The sequence below is a fragment of the Biomphalaria glabrata genome, chromosome 9 (assembly GCF_947242115.1).
Source record: "Biomphalaria glabrata chromosome 9, xgBioGlab47.1, whole genome shotgun sequence".
Classification (NCBI taxonomy): domain Eukaryota; kingdom Metazoa; phylum Mollusca; class Gastropoda; family Planorbidae; genus Biomphalaria; species Biomphalaria glabrata.
Genome location: NC_074719.1, coordinates 42,158,611 through 42,186,571, shown reverse-complemented (window position 1 = coordinate 42,186,571; position 27,961 = coordinate 42,158,611). Strand labels below are relative to the sequence as shown.

The window sequence follows — 27,961 nt, the reverse complement described above, 5'->3', positions numbered from 1 at the left end:
ACAATTTCTAGTGGCGAATTTAACCCCGAAAAATGATATTATTTCAAGATAGTAATCTAACATTGGAAAGGTGCAGAGACATTTGCAGAGCTTACGAGACAGCCAACAAAACAGCCATCAAGAAAAGCATGCCTATTCGCAAACAAAAAATTAATTAAAAAATAATAATAACTGATTTCTAAAAAAAAAATTCCAGAAGCATTTAATTGACTAAATATTACGACGCCCAAATCGACCGAAATGTTTATAAAATTAAACAGACAAGTAAAAAAATACAGATCACGTTAGTTTGTTGTTTTTTTTTCTTTGGTAGATTTCATGTAAATAGTAATCTCTATAAAGCGTCATTGCTATCGATAAAGAAATTGAAATTCATCGTGATAGGAACACCTAAACAAGAAGAGAAAATTTCACTTAGAAACAGGAAATAATAAAGAAAAGACTACAAGAAGAGAACATTTCACTTAAAAACAGGAAATAATAAAGAAAAGACTACAAGAAGAGAACATTTCACTTAAAAACAGGAAATAATAAAGAAAAGACTACAAGAAGAGAACATTTCACTTAAAAACAGGAAATAATAAAGAAAAGACTACAAGAAGAGAACATTTCACTTAGAAACAGGAAATAATAAAGAAAAGACTACAAGAAGAGAACATTTCACTTAAAAACAGGAAATAATAAAGAAAAGACTACAAGAAGAGAACATTTCACTTAGAAACAGGAAATAATAAAGAAAAGACTACAAGAAGAGAATATTTCACTTAGAAACAGGAAATAATAAAGAAAAGACTACAAGAAGAGAATATTTCACTTAGAAACAAGAAATAATAAAGAAAAGACTACAAGAAAACATTTCACTTAGAAACAGGAAATAATAAAGAAAAGACTTCAATAAGAGAACATTTCACTTAGAAACAGGAAATAATAAAGAAAAGACTACAAGAAGAGAATATTTCATGGCAACGAATAGTCTCGACTTAACTCCCTCTCCTCCATTTCCACACCCACCTTTTCACGCTGACCTCTGCACCCTGCCAGCCTCTTTAACTAAGTCCTCTTCACGTCAAACTCACTGGACAGCCGAGCCGCTCTCATTTCAATAACCAGTGCTCTCTTTCCCTATCTACCCCCCCCCCCCCCCAGCCACCAAATGTTAAAGACACAAAAAGTTGGTAGTTAAAACTTACAGTTTGGGCTGAACAAAGTTTGCCAACACATTGACAGGGTAAGTGTCTGGTCTTACTAACATAGATTTAAAAACATATTTTTGTGTTTCAAAAACATTTTAAAGACAAAATAACAAAAAATTGTTATAGGTTTTCAAAGATTACATTAAAAACCATAATTCTTTGTTTTACTAATCTATATTTAAAAAAAAAAAGCTTGTGTGTTTTACAAAACAGTTATCAAACCACACGAGTTCTTTGAGGATTTGATTACCAAAAAGAAAATAATAATATACAAATAATTTTACAGCTATCCTAAGTATAAGATTATTCACACATACACATAACATACGCCTTAGAAAATAGTGCACAGCCGCATACCGGTGTACTTCTTGACTTCTCAGCCTATCATTGATGTATTTGAAAGGCTCTCTGCTGTTTTCAAACATCATCTCTTTTTAATTATGTGTTAAAAATTATCTTAATTGTATCAGAATCGAGGTTATACATTTTGTTTCAACCTTTATGTAGATCAAATGATTAAAATTAAACTTTGAGACAACGCTATTTAAAATTTTTTTTAAAAAAGTTAACGCGCTATTATGGACATGAATCCTTGACCCTCAGATTAAAAGTCTGATGGTCTAGCCGTTTACTGTTAATATGCGAGGAGATTAAAAGTCTGATGGTCTAGCCGTTTGCTGTTAATATGCGAGGAGATTAAAAGTCTGATGGTCTAGCCGTTTGCTGTTAATATGCGAGGAGATTAAGCATAAAAAGTTAAATGCTTCAAAACGGAAGCATAACCTACTTTTCAATATGTGTGTGTGTGTGTGTGTGTAGACTTCTGCTGGATAAAGACATTAACAGAATAGCCAAAGCAATGAGTACCATGTCACTGTTGCAGGAAAGAGTGTGAGGCAATACCCTGCATACTAGCAATACCAAAGCCTTAGTCTACCGGACCTGTGTGATGAGCACATTGCTATACGGAATTGAATCATGGTCAACCTACTCATGGCAGGAAAAAAAAAAGCTAAATATCTTCCCCCGATACCTAAAGCGGGGCTGTAAAATAAGGTGGCAAGATAATAAAAAAACAGTGAGGAAGTACTATGAAGAGCAGGGTGCCAGGACATTCGCTTTGTTATCAGCAGCAGACGCCTTAGCTGGCTTGGTCACGTTCATAGAATGCCAGAAGGTCAAATTCCACAAGACATTCTGTATGGTGATGTGTGTGGTGATCTAACAGAAGGCAAGAGAGCCGCTGGTCGCACACTTTTACGGTATACGGATGTATGCAAACGCGACATGAAGCACTTCAAAATCTCACTACCAGCTGGTAAAAAATGTGGTACTGGGTAGAGTAACATGGAATGGAGAGAGAGAGCATAAAAGAAAGGTCACAGATTGCAGATGCCATACACAACAGCAGCACAAAGAAGGATGAAAATGCAACGCTGGTGATTACAGATGCCCAACCTGTGACTGCAGCTGTGTATCAAGGATTGGCCTCTTTAGTCACACAAGAAGTTGTAAAGGGAAAACTGTCTCTAGAGACGTAAAATGCCACAGAAGACTTTAAAAAAATTAAATCTATGACCGAGAGTGTAAATAAAAATATTGTTTCTAAATAAACATATTTCTTCTAACTCAATAGATCTATATTTATATTACCTGGATTTTATCAAAGGTTGTTTGTAATAGAATGTATAGAATAACTTGATTCTTTTAGAGACACAGAGGCTACTGTCCCGGCGGAATTGTTATAAAAAAAAAACAATATAAGGGGCAGGGCGGAGCATATTGCGACTAAACCAGTAGGCTTTGATTGGGCAGGAGGGGCTCGTTACCCTTAGCTGGCTACCCAGCTACAAGGAAAACTTTGAATCCAAATTTCCGCTGCCTTGCGGCTTTACCCAAACATGAGATAGGCTTTGGAAGACAGCCCAGAGGACAAAATAAGGATTTGGTTTTCTTTTCGCAGCTTGCTGCACCTTCGACGCTAGTGATGCCTTACTGTATCGGATATTTACAGTTTCCTGGACACATAGGCTGTGTAGAGAGAGAGGGAGGGGGGGTGCTGTGCAGGCGACACAACATCCTTCTTACCATAGTTTATTCCTAGTCTTTTATCTCATTAATTGTGTTTACCGGTCACAAACAATGGGATGTTTTAAAATATTTTTTTTTACGAAGTTTATATCAACTCCCACTGTCTCGTCTGTCTGTCTGTCCATCTGTCTGCCAGGTAAAAAGTTTGAACATGTTATTTCTCCCATTTCCCATTCTTGGATCAAGTTAAAACCTTGCAAAATTATTCATTTAACCTGACAAGACATGAAAAATAAAACAAAAACTTGATTAATTGTTGGTTATTAATTATTTTGTTTGATTTCAAAATAAGATAGATAGATAGATAGATAGATAGATAGATAGATAGATAGATAGATAGATAGATAGATAGATAGATAGATAGATAGATAGATAGAGATAGAGATAGAGATAGAGATGGATAGATAGATAGAGAGAGAGAGAGAGAGAGAGAGATAGAGAGATAGAAAGATAGATAGAGAGATAGAGAGAGAGAGAGAGAGAGAGATAGAGAGAGAGAGAGAGAGAGAGATAATGTTAGGGATGACAACACCTGTGCTACCAATCTTGAAGACCCCATTACATACACAATTGTTATATGGTATAATAATTGATTTTATAATAGAATTGTAAATCTATTTCATTGAAATAATCAGCTATATTCGATCTATACTTTAAAATATATATAACAAACAATAGTCTAAATGTAGGTAAAGGAATAGTACACTCAATATCTTATCACGCTTCTTTGTCTATATGTTTAATTCTACGTCTGCCAACAAGTGATCAACATTTTGTGTGTTTTCTTGTCCTAAGGAATCAGTTTCAACTGGTCATGTGGAGATGTCACCACGCGCTGTCCAGCATCATTGGATGTTTGCTGATTTTCAAGATGGTCAAATGGGCTTCGGCGTTTCAGTACAAGCTACATCTGGACTCCAATGGTCGCTATTTGTTCGAGTGGTCAGTGGACTACCAAAAGAACACTGTGAATGTCCAGATAACAGCTAAGGTAAGTCCTATTTTTTTAAAATGAGTCTTAAAGTGTAATCGAGCGCGGTGGCTGAGCAGGGGTCCCGGGTTTGAATCCTGGTGAAAACTAAGATTTTTATTTTCAGGAACTTTGGGGCACCTCTGAGTCCAACCAGCTCTAATGGGTACCTGACATTAGTTGGGGAAAAGTAAAGTCGGTTGGTCGTTGTACTGGCCACATGACACCCTCGTTCACCGTAGGCCACCGAAACAGATGACCTTTACATTATCTACCCTATAGATCACAAGGTCAGAAAGGGAAACTTTATTTTTTTTTAAAGTTCAATCAAATTACAGTGTCAAACAGAATATGCTTCACAAATTGATATAATTAAGTTATTATTATATTTGTCTGTACAAGCATGTGATAAAAAAGCACAGAAGAAAAATATATGTTTATTTTCAAACTTTTTATATTATTAATAATTTATAGTATAAGCTTGCGTCATGTTAAGCTAACAAATTATTTTCTTTAACAAGTCTACCCTAACCTCTATTGCTATATTTTTGTACCACACTTAAATATTTTGTTGTCATATAAAATTCAACATTGAAGAAAAGATATTGAATTATGTAAAAATTGGTTCCAAAAAAAAATTACTGCTCTCTAATAAATATGTTTTCCATGTAAAAAAATGCAACGTTGCAATTAATGTACTTAATTATAATTTCAAATAGAATGTTTTACATGTTTCGGATGTTCCTTCAGAGTTGAAGATAGTTTACTTCCTAGTCCAAACCTCCCGCAGGACGACGGGGGATGGGAGCGGGCAGGGTTTGAACCCTGGACCATCGATAAATTCAAACGACAGTCCAGCGCGCAAACCGCACGACCAGGCAGCCATCCTGGATTAGAAGCGTTAAGGTTGGACGAACATGCTTGTCATAACTAGCTCAATGGCACTACTCAATAAGGCATAAGAGATTTTTTTTTAATTAATATTTTGAATAAATCTTTTGGACGATATCATTTTTTTTAGCTTTCTTATCTTATCTTATCTTATATAATACAGACGTTACTTCAAAAAAAGAAGATGATTACGTCCTACGCATCAGGCATTCAGTCATGCATATTAACCAATGACTTAAATTCTGCCAAGTCACTGGTTTTCCTGGCTAGCTCAGGCAACCCATTCCATGCTCTAATAGTACTACGGAAGAAGGTTTGAGTGTTTGAGTTACCGTTTTCAAAAAAAGCATGAACCATTTACTTGCAAACTCGGCTAAATCTCCCACTACCAAACTGACCATCTACATGGGGAAAAGGGTCCATGGTATGCCCTTTCTGCCCACCTCAATGGGCAAACTTAGTATTAAAGTACCCTATTTCGTCACATTTAAATTAGGCTACACTTGCATTCGCTTAAAAAAACCATAAACTTCCATGGACTAAGATTCTAAGACAAATACAATAAGGCTTCGGTCTACTGAAAAGAAATGCTTCAAAATTGTTATTATTACTATTATATTTACTTTGATGTTGTTTAAAGCAAGAAGAGAGTATGTGGCCTCAGAACTGGACAGCCGGGGGTCACTCACATAGGCCGCGGGAAACACATTCGAGACCAAACGAAAATTCCGCTGGCGAGGACAGACGCAGACGACGAATAAAAAATCTTTATCGACCACAGGGGTCAAAGGTTATGCCTGCGGTAGATGAGCAAAATAAGTGGGTCACAGCTGGGGCTACGTAACCAGGGGAAAAACTGCACTCCTCAAAAATCTTCGGAATCGAAGACAAGCCATATTATAATTATTTACTTTGATATCGCTCCTCTAGCTCGGTGGTAACGATCTTGTCTAAGCTCTTTTCTGAACATATGGGATAGAGAGGTACAAGAGTTAAGGTCCAATCAATCGTTGAACTGCTAACTACTGCCTAAAAACGCAAACTAGAACTCTATGGCTATATTACAAGGTCCTCAAGCTTCAGCAAGGCAACATAGCTCGGGTTAGATATTTTGTTAATGATCCATGCCCATATCATTACATCGCACTTCCTTCTACATAAAGGATTTATTATTATTATAGCTTTTATATTATTATTATAGCTTTTATATAGCGCTACTTTCATGCTTATAGCATGCTCAGAGCGCTTTGGTCCAATCTCATTTGTGGACCAGTGGGAGGGGGGGGGGGGGAAGGGGTATCTAGGAGTTAGTTTTCCGTGCTGCCTTTAGGCGCTCAGTAAACACAACCCTGCCCGAGTCGGGTGTCGAACCTCGAGCCCCCTTCTAGGTAGCCAAGACAAGCCAAGTTCAAGTGCAGTCAGTCTCTCCTTCTTTAAGCAACATGTATGCCTATTTTAAATGTATTTTGAATAAAATGTCGAAAAGTGGCAGGCATGTTAAGATAATTTTCAATTTATTTTTTTTTTTTTTGTCTAAAGGGAAGTGAGGTTATTAAGGGAGCATGGGTATATTTTAAAATTAAGAGAAACAAAATTTTAAAAATATTTTTTTAAGTTTTTGTTGACTTAAAGTATTCTATTTTTAAGTTAGTCTACAAAGAAACCAAAACCTAACAAAACTAAATTGTTAACTCCCTTGCATAAATATCTCGTGTCAGCCCATCTGCTGTGTTGACTTATGCATGAGCTCTGCTCGTAGTGGCCCACGCGTTTCATCAACGTGATGGTCACTTATGAATGTATTGGACCGGAAGTAAATTACTGTCTTTTTTTTTTCTTTCTTGTTCCTGGACCATCGCAGACTGTTTGATTGTATTTCAAGAATTCAATTTCCTGCCTCCGTTTAGAGAGTAGGAACTTTTCAACCAATCGCACGTCGTGAGCCAAGTGGTTTTCGTGCGATTTGAGCCTATCAGAGCTCTTCGTTGGAGAGTATTTGAATCTTGCAGAAGTGAGATCTATAAGACGAAGAAACATGAGGGCTAAGCTTGAATAACGCACAAGTGTTGAGACGTCAACACCTTAACTCTTTCTCTCCTAACTAACGATACCAACGTTGATTCCACCAGAATGTGGTAAATTATTACGGAGAGAAAGAGTTAATACTTTGTAGGCTCGTTTCTCAATAGCAAAGGTCTGCAATAATTGGACCACGGGCCACATATTTCTCATCAAAGGTTTCCATGTGGCCTGCAGTGCCTGGTCTGAGGCCCCAAAAAAATGTTAAAATATTTAATTTTTGTTTATGAAAAAAAAAAGAATAATTAACTAGTTCTAGGCCTAGGCCTATACTTTATTATTAACGATACACTTATATCAAGTACTGCATAAAATAATTATCAGCTCGATTTGAAGACTGTCCATATGAAGATGATATATACGCTAGTTGTCAAAATTCATTGCCAGCGTGAAAGTTTCTTCCATTGTTGTCATTAGATTTGCAGATTGGAAAAATCCTTTTCAACATTTAACTTGCGCAAGAATAAGTGTGTCATCCGGTCATCTAAAAAATAACACCTACTTTTCTTACTCTCCAGAATTCTGACGCTCTTCCTTTTCTCTTCCCTCTCACTCGTCACTCATCAGCTCTTCTTTTATATAGTGCTCATGAGTCAATCTTTCTCATACTTACATCAGACTTCATTCGCCAATACATAGGCACACCCTATAAATGTATGTAATATATTTGTCATGGTATGCCTATTTGATAATGGACATTTCTTTAGGTAACTCAAGATATCTGGTTCGCTGTTGGCTTCTCTGACTACGGCAGCGTGACGTCTGCTGACTTGGTAGTTTTCTGGACTGATGGACACGGCAATCATCATTTTGTGGTCAGTACTTCATACTAGTCACTGTACTTTAAATGTTTCACTACTATTATACGTTTAAAATGTTTCACTACTATTATACGTTTTAAATGTTTCACTACTATTATACGTTTTAAATGTTTCACTACTATTATACGTTTAAATGTCTCACTACTATTATACATTTCAAATGTTTCACTACTATTATACATTTCAAATTTTTCACTACTATTATACATTAAAATGTTTCACTACTATTATACGTTTAAATGTTTCACTACTATTATACGTTTAAATGTTTCACTACTATTATACGTTTTAAATGTTTCACTACTATTATACGTTTAAATGTTTCACTACTATTATACGTTTAAATATTTCACTACTATTATATGTTTAAATGTTTCACTACTTTTATACGTTTAAATGTTTCACTACTTTTATACGTTTAAATGTTTCACTGCCGTTACATGGTTTGAGTGTTTCACTGCCGTTACATGGTTTGAGTGTTTTACGGGAAATACTGCATTCCTCATTAATCTTTGGACTCGAAGACAAGCCTTATATTTATATATTTACTTTTGTGTAATATTTATTTGTGTACTATTTATATGTGTTCTGTTCTTTGAGTACTGTTCATATGTGTACTTTTTATTTGTGTTCTATTTATGTGTGTACTTTTGTGTAATATTTATATTTGTAAATAGTGTACTTTTTATGTAATTTAAAGAATCGGCAAGTTCTTTGCCAAGCAGTGGTGCCCCGATGGAAACTATTTGGCCAATAAGGATAATTAATTAAAACATATGCCCTGTTAGAATGCCTAAAGGACAATGTCCATTGCACTGGCGAGGATAGAAGATTCCTTCCAGACAGTTGTTCAGACAGACTTGTGGAGTTTAGCTTTCATTGGTATAGAGTTAGAAAACCTTGCGTCTTAGGTCTTACAAAAATCACAAAGAAGAACAATTTAATTTAAAACCACAATCTTTTATAGCAGCTGATATTATAATTTCAATTATTTTATATGAACTCGAAAGGCCGTGATCATTGTGCAAGGGCGACATACTTTTGTTAAAACACAAATACAATGGTTGTATACTTTGGTACTAAACTCTTTTCGCCCTGGAGGGCACGTTCGTTTCCAACAAGATAGTCACGGACCACAACAGTGCAAAAAAAAAAATCGTAAACTTAATTTAACCCAGCCTCTTCTGTTTAATTAGGATATTGGCTTAGTTATAAGAAGTCAGATAGCATTGAGCTGTGGGTCGGATGGGGCTTATGGTTTGGGCATCTCTGCGGTTAATAAAGTGCTTTTTCTTTTCTTTGATGTTTAATGATAGTGTGACTCTATACGCATTTAATCACATTTACGCGCATGCGCATACAGTACTATGAACAATTTATTTGTAGGATTCGCCCTTTGGATCTTTAACGACAATCAAGACAACGGGTGGTGGCGGGGTAGTCAAGCGCTTGGGGGGGGGGGGGGGGTCTAGAATCGAGTCCCAGTTCAACCTGGGATTTTTAACTTCGGGATTTTTCGGAGTCCACCCAGCTCTAATGGATACCTGACATATGCTGAGGCAGTAAGTCGAGAATTGTGGTTCTCAATCTTTTTCCTTAACGTAACACTATTTGAACACTCTGAGTATTTAGCGGAACACTTTATTATTTTTTTTGATATGAAGATTTATTCACAAGGGGGACTACAAGTAAATTATTTCGGGAGTTCGTGGAACACCTTTTTAGACGTCGCGGAACACCAGGGTTCCGCGGAACACAGTTTGGGAAACACTGGTCTAGAATAAAAAGTATTTAGAAGGAAACTTGTTTCTTTGTTTAGGATGGCTACACTAATGACCACGGCATCATTCTACCCGACGACCAGCAGGATTATTTTTTGACCTCTGTGGCGGCTGACCACGGGGCAGTGGTGTTGGACTTTTACAGGCGCTTCAACACGTGTGACGAGCAGGACTACACATTAGACGTAAGTCGACCTTGCTGCTGAGTGACCTTCGACATCGAAGCTCAGCTCATTCCTTAGGGTTTTATCAATCTTGCCCACCAGACACTTAATTTAAGAAACGCATTAAATTAATAATACCACGTTAACAGCGATGAATATTTTTTCGTGGCTAGCTATATCTGGCTATGTATGGCTGAGTGTTTAAGCGCTTGGCTTCCGATCCTAGGGTCCTGAGTTCGAATCCTGGTGAAGACTGGGGATTGTTTAGTTTTATTATTATTAGGACCATGGGCGTAGCCAGGATTATTTTTCGGGGGGGGGGGGGGGGTTGGGGGGATTCCCCCCCCTCCCGCGGAAAAAAATTATATATATATATATATATGTGTGTGTGTGTACATAATTAATCTTTATTACATTCTGACCCTTTCGGAAGACGTTTATTGTTTAATGTAGACTCCCCGCCCTTGCTAGCAAGGGGGTCTGGGGGAGTTTGCAGTGCTCCCTCAGCGCGGGGCGAAGCCCCGCCGCCGAGCACTATTTCTGGTATTGAAAGTGCATTATCTTGCTATTAAAAAGTTTTATTTCATAAACCTAATGTGCTATTCTTACTGACTTAGACCCTCTCGCGCCGTTCGGCTCATTTTCCGGCAAGCTGTTTCCGCAACTCTTATTTCGCGTAATTCATTTTGTCGGAGAACATGTCCCGCAAAACCTCATGCGACGCTCTGTCACAACCTTACTAAGGATTCGACTCCCAGTTCGGCATATGATTTCTTTGATTTAGACCCGATCTCTATGACTGACTCCTAAAATCTGTCTTAGCCATTTTTGTTGAGCCACATTTAATGTTTTTCAATTTTGGCAGAAAACTATTCACACTTTATTAATGGAGCCCAAGCCACTGGTAGAAATTTGTAACCTTTCTTGACTACGCTCTTGGAATTACATGCCTGTATTTCGCTTTAGATTTTATATCGAAAAGGAAAGTTTTATCGTCAAAATCATCTGTTGAGGGGTTTTAAACTAAAAAATCTCTGGAGTTTTTTTTGTTTATTTTAAATTCAAAACCCCATTTAGCTACGATCATAGAATTTGGTGACTGTAGTTTGCTTTAAAATAATATTGAAGAGAGAGGTTTTTAACTCTAAACCATCTGGAGGGGTTTTAAACTTTAAAGAAAAAGCCATCTGGAGGAGGGGGATTTAAACTCAAAACTTCTTTGGCTACGTTCATAGATTTTATAGTGTGTAATTTGCTTTTTTTTTTATATTGAAGAGGTACTTTTTAGCTTCAAACCCCAACTGGAGGGGGGGGGGGTTAAACTCAAAACCCCTTTGGCTACGCTCATAGAATTTTGAGTGTGTAATTTGCTTTTTTTATATTGAAGAGGGGGTTTATCGTAAATTTTGGAGGGGGTTTTAAAATCAAAATCTTCATTAACTGTGCTGTTGGAATTTGGGGATTGTTGTTTGCATTTTTTTGTTTATTTTTATAGAAGAAGGATTTAACTGCAAAAACCTCTGGTAGAGGTTTAAAATTCAAACCCCCCTATAAGGGGTTTTAAACTCAAAGACCCCTGGTAGATGGATTTGTATCTCAAAACCCCCTGATAGGGGTTTTTTAAATCTCAAAACCCCCTGGTAGAGGGTTTTTAACTCAAAACCCCCTCGGCTGTGCTGTGGTAAGTGATGATTTAGTATTAAAATCTCACCTAAAATAAACAAAATGAAATCAAAAATCAGTCACGTAATTCCGTTCCCCCCCCCCCCGCAGGGGGGGATTTCATTTCGGGGGGGGGGGGGTTGAACCCCAAGAACCCCCCCCCCCCTGGCTACGCCCATGATTAGGACCCTTCCCCCACCTGAGCCCCCCCCCCCAACCCTAATGGGTACCTTATTACCGTCAAAAAGACTAATTTAATGTGTGATAAAAAAAACTGTGATCTGAATGTATTTAGAAATCAGCATCCCAGTGCAAGTATTGCAAATTGAAATGATCATAGCCTTGGCCTCGCAGTTTGGCATATCTCGTTTTGAATCTGTGAGGGCTTTGCTTTTCTGTCAAAATTTCCAATATCAATTTTAAATGAAAATTTTATATTAATATGATGTTGTTGAACTATGATCGAAAGTTCAACCTTATCTTATCTTATATAATAATAATAATTAGCACTAGTGGCGAAGGAGTATTTGTACAAATTAGTGCTAGCATATGGGATGAGGAATGTGCCTTTATCTTTGTGTCTTTCAGAGTATTTCATACAATGGTCAATCTCTACCGATCCCATTGTAACTTATAAGCATTAAATATATTAGATAAAAATGCTTCTTTTTTTTTTAATGCAGAAAAAAAGAAAGAAACAGATTGAACTTTGCGAAAGTTGAATAATTTGCAACTGTGTCAAAATTTTGTATTCGTATCAATCAGGTCAAATTTCCCTTGTTCGAGATACCTAACCCAATAGTTAATTAACTAATTGTTTGTTTGTTTTTTATTATTATTATTGATTCTTGTGTGGTCAGAAAAAAAAAAAGAAATAATTCTGGAAAATTTTACCTTGATCCGAGAGTGGGTGAGGGAGAAATAACGTGTACAGACTTTTTAATCAGATAGACAGACAGACAGACAGAGTGAGTTGATAGAAGCTTTGTAAAAAATGGTGCGAGCTGGCAACAATTGACACGCACGATTACCCTAGCAACCATTACAATAAACCAGATAAAATGAAGCAGATCTTTACATTAAAGCAGTCTAGGCTGTTGCTATACAAACTCTAGTACGGTTTAACGTTTTGAAGTTGACGTTTGGTATAAGGATGTTTTGGGAAGGCTTTTATGGAAATATTTTTTTAATCGCCTTTACGAAAGTGCAATTATGTATTCCATCCTTAAGGGCTTATGTGGGCCCCAAACTGGTCATGAGTCATGGGCCCAAACGCAATAAATCCCTTTGCGCCGTGGTTGGTACGTCACACACTGTGGGCCCCTAAGTCAATAAACATTCAGTCGATGCAGAGACTTTGTCTTTGAGTATTGTCTTAGCATTATCGACAAGTCCCCTGACATCCATTCAGTGTCATTCTCAAGGGCTTATGTGGGCCCCAACTGATCATGAGTCATGGGCCCAAACACAATAAATCCCTTTGTGTCGTGGTTGGTACGTCACAGACTGTGGGCCCCTAAGTCAATAAACATTGAGTCAATGCAAAGACTTTGAGTTCGATTGTAGACGTAGAGCCCTAGTGCTCTGTTATATTTCATATTTTATACAAGCTTCGCAATAATTTTGGTCCTAAACGAGGCCCCCCCCCCCAACCAATCGGAGGTCCTAGGTGGCTGCCTAGCTTGCCTATGCCAAAGGCCGGCCCTGCTCGGATCAAGTTATAACTTTAAACAATTATGTATTTTACCTTACTAAACATGAATCAACTAAACATTTTATCAAAATAATCAATTAATCACTTGTAGTTAATTATTTCGTCTGTAAAAGGGGATATAACTTCTACATTATTGAAAGAAATATTTGTTAATATGGAGTTCCTCCCCTTATACACGAGTTTGTTTTTTTAGTATTTTAAAACAGTTACCCCAAAGAATTTAGGCTATTCAACCCAGTCATTAGCATTGTTTTATCAGCATTATCACAAGTCCCCTGACATCAGTTCGCGTAACCAAATCCCACAACTTTTTCCAGTCAGAATCTGTCCTTAGCGGAATATCAAGAGAGAGGCTGGCTTCACATTCCACATTTCATCTATCTTTTACTTGGGCGAACAATAAGGATTTCTAATTCATCTCTATCTTATTTCTAAACGTATCAGAGTTTGTGTAGTTCTTTTTTATTAAGCGGTTGTCAGAATCGTTTGAATTTAGTAAGAATGCATGACCGTTAAAAATGGTCATTTCAAATATTGTCTGGTCGTGTCTACACTTCAGAATGTTGTCTCCATGGTCCTGGGTTTAAACCCCGCTAACCTCACAACCTATTCCCTACACACATATATATATATATATATGTATATTATATATACACACACGCACACACACACAAACCCTCCTTGGGGAGATAAAACCATGGTTGTAATAAAAAGCGAAATAAAACATGACACGTCTTCCACTTGTTCTCAAGTTTTCATCATATAGAATAAAATGTTGATCTATCGCAGAACGGAACCACCCATGTCATATTCTTCGAGTCAGTGTATGCCAATGAGCTTCCATTTGGCCATGTCGTTAGCAGCCTGGGCCATGCTGTCAAGCGGGTTCAGTTGCTCAAGCCTGAGCTACCTATACCGGTGTTACCTAACGACACCTGGACGTTTGAGGTCAGGGCCCCCGAGGTGAGTCTTTAGTTCAAATGACGGACGTTTTCTTTTATAAAGAACTAATGTTGTGACATTTAGACTATATATATATATATATATATATATATATATAAACGTATAATGTTCAATGATGCTATTTCCTTAACTGACAAACATGTTTGACATTATTATTTATAAAGCTGCAACTTTTGTGTGTCCAAAAAAAAAAAAAGAAAATATATTTTACGGTTGAGTGGAGTTCGTGTTGTTTAGCCCTAGGGGCCAGTTTCGTTTAAGTAATCTTGTTTTATTCCACGTTCAGATTGTCTTATAGTTATAATTTTTTATTAGATCAAATTATTTATTTATTATAGATTCTGATCCCGAGTGTAGAAACAACATATTGGTGGCACACGACCATACTTCCACACATACCCACAAATCATCATATCGTTAAGGTAAGGCAACAATATAAACCTCCTCCTAGCTAGGGGATCTTACATTAATGCAATCTTGTGTTCTATGTACACAAAGATTAGTTCAATTGTGTGTTTTTTTAATGTACTCAGAGATGAATACAACCTGTTAACAAAGATTAGTACAATACTGTTTTCTATGTATACAAAGGCTACCCCAATCGTGTTTTCTATGTACACAGAAGCTACCTCAATCGTGTTTTCAGAGTACACAAAGGCTACCCAAATAGTGTTTTTCGTGTACACAAAGGCTACCCCAATTGTGTTTTCAGTGTACAGAAAGGCTACCCCAATCGTGTTTTCTATGTATACAAAGGCTACCCAAATCGTGTTTTCAGTGTACAGAAAGGCTACACCAATCGTGTTTTCTATGTACTCAAAGGCTACCCCAATCGTGCTTTATATGTACACAAAGGCTACCCCAATCGTGTTTTCTATGTATACAAAGGCTACCCCAATCGTGTTTTCAGTGTACACAAAGGCCACCCCAATCTTGTTTTCTAGGTATACAAAGACTACCCCAATAGTGTTTTCCGTGTAGACAAAGGCTACCCCAATCGTGTTTATATGTACACAAATGTTACCCCAATCGTGTTTTCCGTGTACACAAAGGCTACCCCAATCGTGTTTTCTGTGTACACAAAGGCTACTTCAATCTTGTTTTCAGTGTACACAAAGGCTACCCCAATCGTGTTTTCCGTGTACACAAAGGCTACCCCAATCGTGTTTTCCGTGTACACAAAGGCTACCCCAATCGTGTTTTCTGTGTACACAAAGGCTACTTCAATCTTGTTTTCAGTGTACACAAAGGCTACCCCAATCGTGTTTTCTATGTACACAAAGGCTACCCCAATCGTGTTTTCTGTGTACACAAAGGCTACCCCAATCTTGTTTTCAGTGTACACAAAGGCTACCCCAATCGTGTTTTCTATGTACACAAAGGCTATCTCAATCGTGTTTTCTATGTACTCAAAGGCTACCCCAATCTTGTTTTCAGTGTACACAAAGGCTACCCCAATCGTGTTTTCTATGTACACAAAGGCTAACCCAATCGTGTTTTCTGTGTACACAAAGGCTACCCCAATCTTGTTTTCAGTGTACACAAAGGCCACCCCAATCTTGTTTTCAGTGTACACAAAGGCTACCCCAATCTTGTTTTCAGTGTACACAAAGGCTACCCCAATCTTGTTTTCAGTGTACACAAAGGCTACCCCAATCGTGTTTTCTATGTACACAAAGGCTAACCCAATCGTGTTTTCTATGTACACAAAGGCTAACCCAATCGTGTTTTCTGTGTACACAAAGGCTACCCCAATCTTGTTTTCTATGTACACAAAGGCTACCCCAATCGTGTTTTCTATGTACACAGAGGCTACTCCAATCATGTTTGTACGTACTCAAAAATAAGCACAATCCTGCTTTCTACTTACATAATGATGAGTATAATTTTATTTTTTACGTGAAAGAAGATGACAGCAATTCCATTTCTAAGTATGCAAAGATGAGCCGACTTCTCCTAATCACGTGTACACAAACGACGTAGTTCAAACTTTGACTTTAAAAGAAGATTTTTTTGTGTACAAATTACTGAGTGTGTTTTTAAAGGTGCTTAAGGTCCAGTTACTAGGTGTTTTCATTGTTTCAGTATAGTGGAGTGATTGCTGAAGGCAATGAAGATCTTGTCCATCATATGGAAGTCTTTCACTGTCAAGTCCCTAAAGGTTGGTTTATTCATACTTGATTTTTAAGGTATCTTTTTTTTTTCTTTTTCTCTCTCTTTATCTCTTCCTCTTTTTTTCTTTCTCCCACTTTATCTCTCTTCTCTTTATCTCTTCCTCTTTTTTTCTTTCTCCCACTTTATCTCTCTTCTCTTTATCTCTTTTTCGTTTTCTCTTAAAAATATTTTAATGCGATTTTTTGTTTTTGCTTTTCTGAAAGTAAATGTCCGCATGTGTTCAGACCTATAAATTCGTGTTTGTTTAAGACTTTTCTGTTAAAATCTAATAAAAAGTTGTTGATTTATCAACACAGGTCAGAAGATCCCTTACTACAGTGGGCCTGCAGAAAACGAGGACACACCTAAGGGTCTGGAACCGTGTCGTAGGGTCATTGCAGCCTGGGCCATGGGAGCACAGGTCAGAGTTTAATTTGGTACAAGCCCCCCTACCAGAGGTTGGCAAGTTGTATTTATATAAATTATGAAATTATGACGCTACTATCTAGAAAAGTAAAATGATACTTTAAATTAGGTGAACTAACTTTGAACGAAGTTAGCAAGGACGCAGAACAAATTTATGATATCCCTTTGCAACTTCTTGTGTGACTAGGAAGGCCGATCCTTGATACATAGCTGCGGTCATAGGTTGGGCATATGTAATAACCAGTTGCCATTCCACTTTCAACCTTCTTTCTTCTACTGTTGTGTATAGCATCTGCAACCTGGGACCATTCATTCATGCTCGCTCTCCATGTGGATCTAACCAGTGCCACTTTTTTCCCATCTGTATGCATATAATATCTCTAGATTCATATAGCATTTGCTTACATCCTTATACCGTAAAATCATGATAACATTTATGGTATCGTGAATTGTTCTGTCTTTGAGCACGCGTCTGCTGGTTTCGTTTGACAGAGTTTGACCAGGAGAAGTGAAAAAGTTCTGTTGATCTACGGCCGTCGGGTTGTAGCACCAGACAGCTAGTCCAACTAAACCTTTGTAGTGTGTAGGCGTAGGCCTACTGTTTGCTTAATAAAGAACTAGAGTATAACTAAGACTGCTTTATTGATCCTTATGGAAATGTGTTGTGATTACAAGGACTCTTTTCTCATATCAAGACAACACAACAGAAACATTCACATAAAATAGAACATACAAATCATAAAGAGTTCTATGAGCGACTACACACAGACGTCTTGATCCTTTTCATGTTTCCTGGTGAAAGAGTGGCGTTAATATAGTCTGACCGAGTAAGGAACGAACGAGTTTTTGTAACGCTCGGTTCTTGTCTTGATTGACAGAAGTCGCCTTTTCGCGACGACTTGACGTAGTTACGACTTAAGTAGTTGTGATGGAGCGGGTGGCTGTTGTCTTCCCAAGATTTTTTTCAATTTTTCTGAGTCTTTTCTTCATACGACATTTAAAATGAACACAGAAAGCCTACAATGAAAGTCAACGGTCAAAATACTGACACATTTTAACATTACATCTTTTTTTCATAGATAGTTTTTTTTTGTTCTAAGTTGATATATTTTTTTGATATAAACCAATTCAATGCCGCCTCGTTACATCCTACTTTCTGTCAGTCCCAGTCACCTGGGCATAAATACAATTAAACCAGAACTTACGATGTAGGCCTAATGAGGTCTAATCAAACTTGAGAATTTTGAGTTAATATTACAACCCATTTTTTTTAAATTAGAAACAAAACAAGGGGTTGTAACTTTACGAGAAATGAGCACCCGTGAACTACATTCACAGCAAACATTTAATGTAAAAAGTAAAGTTTAAGCTTTCATAATGTTTTATTCGGTCACTCTCTCACCAAAATAGAAACTCTAATGAAGAAACTCAAGTCGCTGTTGCAGGTCCTACCTATAGTGCACCATACATAAACAGCATGCGCACACCTGTATGTCTTTCATCAATACTATCACCATTAGTACTCACTTACAAGGGTCTAGTAATAAAGTATGGTTATACAATTATATTTCATAATTAATTATATCTATATATACGTGGGCATTGAAATATTTTTTGGTCAGGACATGGTATATCCGGAGGAGGCCGGGGTATCTATTGGTGGCCAAGACACTTCACGTTTCGCTCTATTAGAAGTCCATTATAACAACCCAGAGCGAAAGTCTGGTAAGAAAATGTATATATATCGACATCATTTTTAAAGCAATACTTTTATTCTAAATGAAATATACAGGGCTTTTTTTGTGACGGTACGCACAGGTACGGCGTACCGGCACCGTTTTGAAAAAAAATATAATTTTTCTTGTATTTTAACGTATAGTATTAATTTTTAGTAGTTAAAAGTTAGGCAATCAACTACTGAGTACCGGTGCGTAATCACTGAGTACCGGTACCTATTTTTTTTTTTTACAAAAAAAGCACTGTATGTGTGTATATATATATATATATATATATATATATATATATATATATATATATATATGTATTTATGTATGTATCTATGTATGTATGTATATGTGTGTGTGTGTGGGTATGTGTGCGTACATATGTCTGTCTCACTGTGTCTATTTGTCTGCCTGTCTTTCTAACTATCTATCTATCTTTAGTTGGTTATTTTGTTAAATACTGCATGTTACCGCCAAGGAAATGTCCAAAGTGCAAACACGAAGGCGTTAGGGATGACAGCCTCTTTAACTCAACATTGACACAACTTTAGACAAATCGACCTGCACACCTAGTGAAATGTAATCTACGAACGTATTTTATGTTAGCTTCTTAGTCATCGAAGTGTGACTTACATTATTGACTTCTGCTTTGCCCTTTGAATAGGTCGTATGGACAACTCTGGCATCCGGTTCTATGTGACGTCACAGCTGCGCAAGAACGAAGCGGGAATCATGGAACTTGGTTTAGAGTATACAAACAAAATGGCGATCCCGCCAGGACAGAAAAAGTTCAAGCTGAGTGGTTATTGTGTCCAGGACTGTACGCGCGTTGTAAGTAGCTCAAGATTAGTGGTGCCCAAACCTTTAGAGGGCCTTATGCATTTCCAACACGCGTTGTTTCGGGCTACTTTACTAGAGGAAAAACTCTGCAGCTTCATTACATCATAGAAGCAGGCCTATCTACTACTGACCCTATCTACCCATGCCACGTATGCAGCCGGGTTTTTAAAGCGAAGATTGGACTCTACAGTCATCTTCGAGTCCATAGGAAATGAGAAATATGCTTATCTTCGATTATGAAGGAGGATACATGGATATATATATATATATATATATATATATATATATATATATATATATATATATAAAGTAGAATGTAAGGAGTATTAATATTTGTCCTTTATAGAAACCCAAACCGTTTGACCAATCTTAATGAAACTTGACAAGAACGTTCCTTAGATAATAAACGTGATCTTAAGATATGTAAATCTGCAACACAACAAGTGTGTTTACAATATCCTTATAAATGAGGCATCTCGATATAAATTGTAACTATTTAAACAGCATAGATTCCTTTTATCAAATAACAAATCAATAACATTAAGAAAAAAAAAACTAGCAAAGCAGAGTAAAAAAAAAAAAAGCTAGTGTAATATAATGATCTATGCTTAAAAATCGACATAAGTTTTGAGGGAGCGGCTAGCACTGTGCTACGGGTCATATATGGCCCACGGGCTGTAGGTGGGCATCAATGTATTGAGAAATACAAGAAATAAAACGTTTACTTTTTCTTGAATGTATTAAACCTAAGATTTGATATCTTCGAGCCCCTTGCGTGCAGGTATGAATGTTCAAATGAAATAGAAATAATTGAAACTTAATTGAAAAAAATGAAGATTATGATTTTAAGCTTTCTGTCTGTCTTTATGTATGTCATTCATAGAAATCAACATGGTTTCACCAATCCTAATGAAACCTTGCATAAACTTTCTCATGCAAGGAGAACCAAACCAAGGGTCTTAAGTTGAAATATTGGTTAATACTCTGGTATTTTCAAATTTTGGATATGTAGAACCCTACAGTGTCCACCCAATAGTAATGGGTATTGACATACGTTTGGGGGAAGTAAAGGCAGCTGGTCATTGTGCTGGCCACATGTCACATGGTACACTCTTTTAACCGTCAGCCATAAAAACAGATGAACTTTTACATCCTCTGACCAGGGCTGGCCTTAAATAATTGGAGACTTTAAGTGAATTGAATTTGGTGGCATCAAATGAAATAGAAAAATACTGTTATAAGATATATCGAAAAAAAAATAATTATGCAATTTATTTATAATATAGTGTACTCCAACAAAGCTTTGAGAACAAATTTCGCTATTCCTTCTCTAAAAAAAAATGTTGATGAATCGGAGGCTTTAGGCGGCTGCCTAGTTTGCCTATGCTAAAGGCCGGCCCCGATTTGACCCCTAGATCCCAAGTTCTAAATGAAGTACCATTTCCTTTTACTTTTAGAAAAAAAAACACCAGCTGCGCGTTGTAATTCTGTTAATTGACGATCGAACAAAGTCACTGTATATGTATACTTAGTCTGACTCTCTCTTGATGCTTCCTTCAAAGGGTTTACCTCCTGCTGGCATTTACGTGTTCGCGTCTCAGCTACACACACACCTGACAGGGAGGAGACTCTACACCAAGCACGTGCGCCAAGGCTCGGAGCTGCCGGAGTTGAACAGAGACAATCATTTCAGTCCACACTTCCAGGAAATCAGAAGACTGCCTCAGCCACATAATGTACTGCCTGTAAGTTATGACAATTTACTTTTTTTTTCATTGGAGACCTTTAAGTCAATATGACATAATAATTAAAGTTAGATTTTTGCAGCGGTGCATTCTGTCCGGGGGGGGGGGTTGTTTCGGGCTTATCTAGGGTATGATGTATTTGTCCGGGCTCCCCACCTGAACAGTGTAATTTAGCCGAGGATCGTCTGGCTGGGCACCCCTAACAATCTAGCCATCAATTTATGAACTGAGTATCAAAAGAACGAATAATGCAAATATACACGAGTCAATAACGAGATTGCCTATAACAAAGCAAATGTTTAATGGAGTAATGATATGATGTGGCATAAATGATGAGTAAATATTAATAGTATGTACAAGGCAAATTCAAGTTAAACATATTACACAAAATAACATAGCACACCTTAATCTCAGTGTCACAATCCGATCAGGGCCCGCGAAGCCCGCAACCTAAAACCATGGAGGCAAGATCTAAACCGTACACTCAGGCTTGACTCTAACATAGTCCCAAACCTGCGTCCCTAAAGAAAATAAGCATTCCTTAAGATCGCCATTCACAAGATCATAGGACCAACGACTTTAGAGCTACACCACGAAGAATAAAGTAAAATAAACTAACTTACCCAATACTGGGGAAGAAAATACTAAAGAAACCAACTCCAACCAAAGATCTGCCATCAGTACAACCACAACAGAAGCACGGAAGCAAATGACATCAACAAAAGCGCGTCCTTAGAAACTAAAGTAAATTATTGTGCACAAAAGAAAACATTCCTCAAGATGCGCACGACGCATATTGTCCAAATAATGATCAAATTATTATAAATTTACAAAGCTTATATAAACCCACACTCTTAGTGTCTGGTACAAATCTTGTACCCGTTATTTCTCTGCACAATTAGTCATTGTCGATGACCACACTCGAATCAATAAAAAGTTAACCTATCAGCTCTTTGATTAGTGGCAATTAATTGATTTTGTTTTATATAGAAAAGGAGAGATAATTAGTGCAATATAATTGAGAGATATCACTGTCATAGTTCGTTTTTTTCGTTTATATATGCTTCATTTTTTTTTTAAGTATTAGTGTGTGTGTGTGCATTTTTTTAACGTTGGCCATGGATTGTTAAAAATCAACATTTAGCTTTAACTCTTTCTCTCCGTAATTATTTACCAGATTCTGGTGGAATCAACGCTGGTATCGTCAGTTAAGAGAGAAAGAGTTAAAATAGAGTCATGAAACAATAACCTAGGGAGGCCCATCCTGATGAAGATATGCAGTCAGCACCAGATATGTATCCTTGACTGTTAGTGATGTGAAAATTACGGCTTACGAGCCCTTGTGACACGGTCTTTTCCGGACCCTCGTAAACTCTGCCGAAATCCATAATAATGAGGCAGCAGTGGCTTTGGCCTCACATGGCGAAAAGTGGTTACAATTTGAAAAAAAATAAAGATAAATATTATTAGAAAAGCTTTTCATGTCGCATTTTATTATTACTAAACATGTATATTGTTATGCCTGCGTGACAAAATTTGTATGTCACAGCTGGGGCTCCATGCATAGCCACGGGAAATATTGTATATGTTATTAATCTTTAAACTCCTACGTGTGCCTGATTAACCGCTTTAAAATCAGTAACTCTATTACGTGGAGATTTATTGTCGTATCATGTTCATATCATTAATATACTTTCGTTTGCTTTTAATATACCAGCGTTTTAAATTTCAACAGAGCTAAATGTCCAGCTATGTTCACATGCAAACAGTTAACTAAATAAACTAATACCTTTCCGATCATCTAGGTTTGATGTTCTTAATTAAAAAATCTTTTTTTTCTAGATGGAGGCGCTGTGGCTGAGTGGAATAGCGCTTGGCTTCTGAACAGGGGGGGAGTCCCGGGTTCGAATCCTAGTGAAGACTGGGATTTTTAATTTCGTGATCTTTTGGGCGCCTCTGAGTCCACCCAGCTCTACTGGGTACCTGACATTAGTCGTTGAAAAGTAAAGGCGGTTGGTCGTTGTGCTGGCCACATGACACCCTCGTTAACAGTTGACCTTAACATCCTCTGTCCTATAGATCGCAAGGTCTGAAAGGGGGAACTTTACTTTTACAATGATCTAGGTATGATGTTATTAATTAAAATATCTTCTCTTTCCCTTGATCCAGGGTGACGAGCTCATTACAACGTGTGAATACGACACTAGATCAAGAGACAAGGCAACTATTGTACGTTTACTAGTTTCTGTTTGTCTGAGAGATGTTTAAAGATGAGCTGAATGAAAACTGTTTCTCAATAAAGCATTTCTATTACACACAGTTTTTGGTCTTGGCTTGGGGTCCGTGTCCAAATGGTCTCCCATGCTGCACGATCTATGAGGTTTTAATGTATTACTTTTGTATAGAACATAGTTCATGCTATATACTATATAGTATAGGGCGCGGTGGCTGTGTGGTTAAAGTTTGGCTTCTGAACCTGGGGTCCTTTGTTTCAAATCTCGATGTAGACTTTGGATTTTAAATTTCGGGATCTTTAGGGCACCCCTGAGTAAACCAAACTCTAACGGGTATCTGACTTTAGTTGGCAAAAGGAAAAGCGGTTGGTCGTTGTGCTGGCTACATGATACCCAGCTCATTAACTGTTGGCAAAAGAAACAGATGACCTTGACATCATCTGCCCTGAAAGGGAAACAAAAATAATTATATAGCATGATCAGTGCACTAGATTCCAATTTCATTTGTAGACGAGTTGTGGGTATCTGGGAGAAAGTTTTAGTGTTGCATTTGGTCGCTCAGAATACAAAACTCCGCTCGAGTGATTATTCAAACTTGATTCCCCATTGATAAGTAGGTGTCCAAGTTTTTATTTCACCACTGAACAATACAACCCACGAATCGATCTTAATCTATTGATTCAATAACGAGTCTAATTATTTGGTGTTGCGGATATACGCACATGAGCTACCTATTAAAATTAAAATATAGAAATGTGTGTTATTACTTGATTAATTGCTTTTGATTCATTTTGTTAATGTTATATATATATTTTATGCTTTTGACTTTTTGTTTAAAGACATACTTGTAGTAACAAAATTATCAGAAAAGTAATGGATTAAACATTAATGAAAACACTTTTTATAGTCATAATAATAAAAGTTTTCTAAACACAATGATAGCCAATATTTTCAGTTTCAAAATTATTATTCTCTTGTTGGTAATCGTCCCCTTTGGTTATCTCCCTTATTTGTTTAAATCAGGGCGGATTTTCCATTACTGACGAGATGTGTGTCAACTACATCCACTACTACCCAAGGACAGAACTGGAAGTGTGTAAAAGCTCCATACAGACCAATGCTCTTCAAACGTTTTTCTTTCTTCTAAATAGGTAATCCGTTACAAAGTGATTCATCTATAGAACTCGGTTATTTACAAATACATTAACACAATTTGAAATGCCACTAATTCATAGAATAGCACCAATAGCTTAGCGACAACGTTAAATTAACTTTCACATCAAGCATATAGAACAACTCACTCCACACATCTAGCCCTAAAATGAACCGTCAAAATTAGCACTTTGTGTAAATATTTGAGCAGAGTTGTATTTGCTGAGCGCCTAAAGGCAGCACGGAAACCTTCTCCCATTTACCCTCTTCCTCATCTGGACCATAGCGAATTGAGCATGCTAAAAACGTTTCTAAATATGAAGGTTTCGCTAAGCATACAGTGGCGAAGCTATGGTGGGGGGAGAGGGGGGGGTCCACATTTGAAAATCCCCCCAGGCCCCCACTTGAGGACGACCCCCAAATGAATGTCCAAATTTAAAAAAATAAATGCCATCTTATATTGCTATTCGTGTAAACGTGTTGTTATGTAAACGAGCGACCATGTAAATCGTATGTATACCACACATTAGACTTGTATATTTATTAATTACATTATCTCAGGTCATGAGGTCAAATGTCGAAATGCGGGGGCCCCTAAGGAGGCCAAGGCCCCCGTCCCCCAAATCCATTATTACGCCACGAAAACAATTTTTTTTTTAAATACATAGTCCTCAAATGTACATTAGTTGAGTGACGGTAAAATATAATTAATCTAACCCCAATATAATGTATCCTGTGTGGATGTGACACATACTATGGTATCTTGAATTAATACTCTGACTATGTAATCCCAAATTTGGTTTATGCCTGCCTGAATTGTTTTCTTATTTGCAGGCTTGAAGATGCAAAGGTGTATCCCGATGCGGGAGACAGAGCCAACTACGTAAACATTAACTGGACGCCTGTGAATGCCCAGCTTCTGGACGAGCTGTACGCCACCTCCCCGCTGTCCATGCAATGTAACAGATCGGATGGGGTTCGCTTCCCTGGAGACTGGGAGCACCAGAAAGTCTCAGAAATAGCTCAGCCTTTAGTAGTACGTGATATCGATACCTGCCCGTCCAGCTAGCCACGTCTGCTTCTTAGAAAAAAAAAACTATTTGACAAAACATGAATTCTTGCAGGAGTAATATTCTTGGAATGATATTAAGAAGTTAATATTCTTTGGAGCTTACAGAAATTATACCTGATTAAGTGTCAATGGTAGATGGAGATTTGATTCTATGTAGTGAAATATCAGAAATCCTCCTAGGGACATTCGAAAGACGTAATCTTTTTTTTTTTTTTTTTTTTGAAGTAACGTCTGTATTTCATTAGGTAAGAATTAAAATACTTTTCATCTTTAACGAAGAAATAATAAAAGGTTCAAACACTTCTATATATCAAGCATAAATGCACATTATAATTAAATTTCAAGAATAAATTCACTATATTCACATAAAGCTTATGATTATTGACTGAATATTTTGATTTTTGGACCTCTAAACTAACTCACGGTCTCTAAGTAACTGTTTAGAAAGCACTTCGACAGAGGAAAAATTATTTCCCTTCCACTATCTAACCTTCTGATTAAAATTATAAAGTTTCTAGAAAGCAATGAGTAAATAAGCTTCCAGTTTAGGAAACATTGATGCGTACATCACTTGACCCTTATAATAAAAAGCAAAAAAAAAAAATCAAGAGAAATATTGCATTTTTTTTCAATGAAACAGCTATAGAACAACTGTGCAAAAAGAATCATTGTTCCAATACATCCTGATGAGACCAGGCCGTGTAGTTCGGATTCCTAGACAAGCGACCCTCTACAGTTCTGCAAGAAGTTTCGCAAGGCGTTGTCACACATGATCGCGCACTAAATTCATAGAGAGGGCGGATTTTTCAGAGCCAAAAAAAAAATAATTATTAGAAATTTTTTAAACAAAACTTTATATTCAGAGAAGTTGTTTCATTTTGCATGTAATTAATTTTTAGTAGACCTAAACTAACAAAATAAATTTGTGCAATTGGGAATATTTTGTAAATTATTTTTGTTGAAAGCAACTTTCATGCTTATAATATGCTCAGTAAGCTATGATGTTGAATCACTTTTGTAGACCAACGGGATGGGAGAAAAAGGCATCCGGGAGAAGGTTCCCGTGCTACTTTTTCAAAATCTAAAACAAAAGATTGCTCGAGTCTTAATTTGAATTCGAGTCTACAGGATGGAATGCCGACTAATTAGCCACTGAGCTATCCAAGTACTTACAAAAGTAGTTTTTACAGCCTTTTGTTAGCTTAAAACGTGTAGAGAACGAACTAATTATCTATACCAGACTTATCTCCTCTAAGCTTAGTAGACCCTAATGTCTCTCTACTAAATATTCATTACGACTAATTGATTAACTGATTGTTGTTTTTTTAATTGATTTATGTGTTGTCATTGAAAATGAATAATACCTCAAAATTTCAACTTGGTTTTAGATAACATGTACAAGACTAAACCCAGACAGACAGAGGAATTGATAAAATCTTTGTAAAAGTATTTGACACTAATGAAAGGTTATATAAAATTAATACACAACCATCGTAAAAAATGAAATAGGCAAAGCTAAAATCTATAAATTAATAATAAATTAACTTCTTGAAAAAAATCTTTAAAAATATATATTTCAGAGCTAGCATCACAAAGAAACAAGTCTTAGGATCTCTTTAATTCATCTAGTTCTAGTGTTTAATCTATCACTTGTTAACCGATTGTTTAATTTGTATGGAACTTGACGTAATTTTTTAAACTGCGCATCGCTACTTTGTTTCGTTATTTGGATTTACTTTTGTTAGTGTAACTTACGAAACAGTTTGTTGGAACTCAAATATGAGGCTTTGTAATACACGCAGAGAGCTTCAGATGTTATTCAAACGCAAAAGGTATAACCCTCTTTCAGAACGGGACATCCGCAAGTTAGACAAGCAAACTTGGTGTTGCGTATGTTTATATTGGCAAATAAATAAGTGAAATTAATATAATCTCAACTTTATTTTTCTTGGTTTTTGTTTGATTTTTGTTTAACTGAGACTTTTCCACAGCTTAATTAATCTATACTGAAAATAAATAAAAACTCTTTTATCATTAGCGTGAAATTCTTGGTAGAATATTGAACCACCTTTTTTTTTTCTAAAAGAAAAAATATATAGGCCTAAGTTGTTTTACAATTATCTGCCAAATATGTAACATACACAAAGCCTTCGCATAGATATGGAATTAGATCTGTATAGGGTACCCGGTCATTTCTTCCCGGTCACGTCATCTCCGATCATTTCATCTCCTGGACATTTCATCCTCTAATCCATCAAATGATAATTTAAAAAAAAAAGTAAGAA

The 27,961-nt window shown here is 36.8% G+C and overlaps 1 protein-coding gene across 3 annotated transcripts; it reads left to right on the top strand.

The window, feature by feature from the left end:
• The first annotated feature begins 1,139 nt into the window (after window positions 1-1,139).
• On the top strand, window positions 1,140-27,840 carry LOC106066921 (dopamine beta-hydroxylase-like). Of its 3 annotated transcripts, none has more exons than XM_056039787.1 (14): window positions 1,140-1,228; window positions 4,087-4,275; window positions 7,932-8,039; window positions 9,865-10,011; window positions 14,156-14,329; window positions 14,668-14,751; window positions 16,415-16,490; window positions 16,801-16,904; window positions 18,532-18,634; window positions 19,298-19,464; window positions 21,036-21,218; window positions 23,388-23,447; window positions 24,476-24,603; window positions 25,439-27,840. In XM_056039787.1, exons 2-14 carry the CDS (start codon window positions 4,099-4,101, stop codon window positions 25,671-25,673), a joined length of 1,746 nt encoding a protein of 581 aa, XP_055895762.1. In that variant the 5' UTR covers window positions 1,140-1,228; window positions 4,087-4,098; the 3' UTR covers window positions 25,674-27,840. The 3 variants fall into 3 exon arrangements, with proteins under 3 accessions (XP_055895762.1, XP_055895761.1, XP_055895760.1); XM_056039786.1 differs by having other exon boundaries at window positions 1,156-1,228; window positions 4,080-4,275; XM_056039785.1 differs by lacking the exon at window positions 1,140-1,228 and having other exon boundaries at window positions 3,999-4,275.
• The last annotated feature ends 121 nt before the right edge of the window (window positions 27,841-27,961 follow it).

What these genes read in the sequence shown, in the direction of transcription:
- LOC106066921 (XM_056039787.1), top strand. Translation starts at nt 4,099, where the DNA reads ATGTGGAGATGTCACCACGCGCTGTCCAGCATCATTGGATGTTTGCTG. An exon ending in ACGGCAATCATCATTTTGTG is followed by an intron (nt 8,040 to 9,864) that starts GTCAGTACTTCA and finishes TTCTTTGTTTAG; the next exon opens with GATGGCTACACTAATGACCA. An exon ending in AGCCACATAATGTACTGCCT is followed by an intron (nt 21,219 to 23,387) that starts GTAAGTTATGAC and finishes CCCTTGATCCAG; the next exon opens with GGTGACGAGCTCATTACAAC.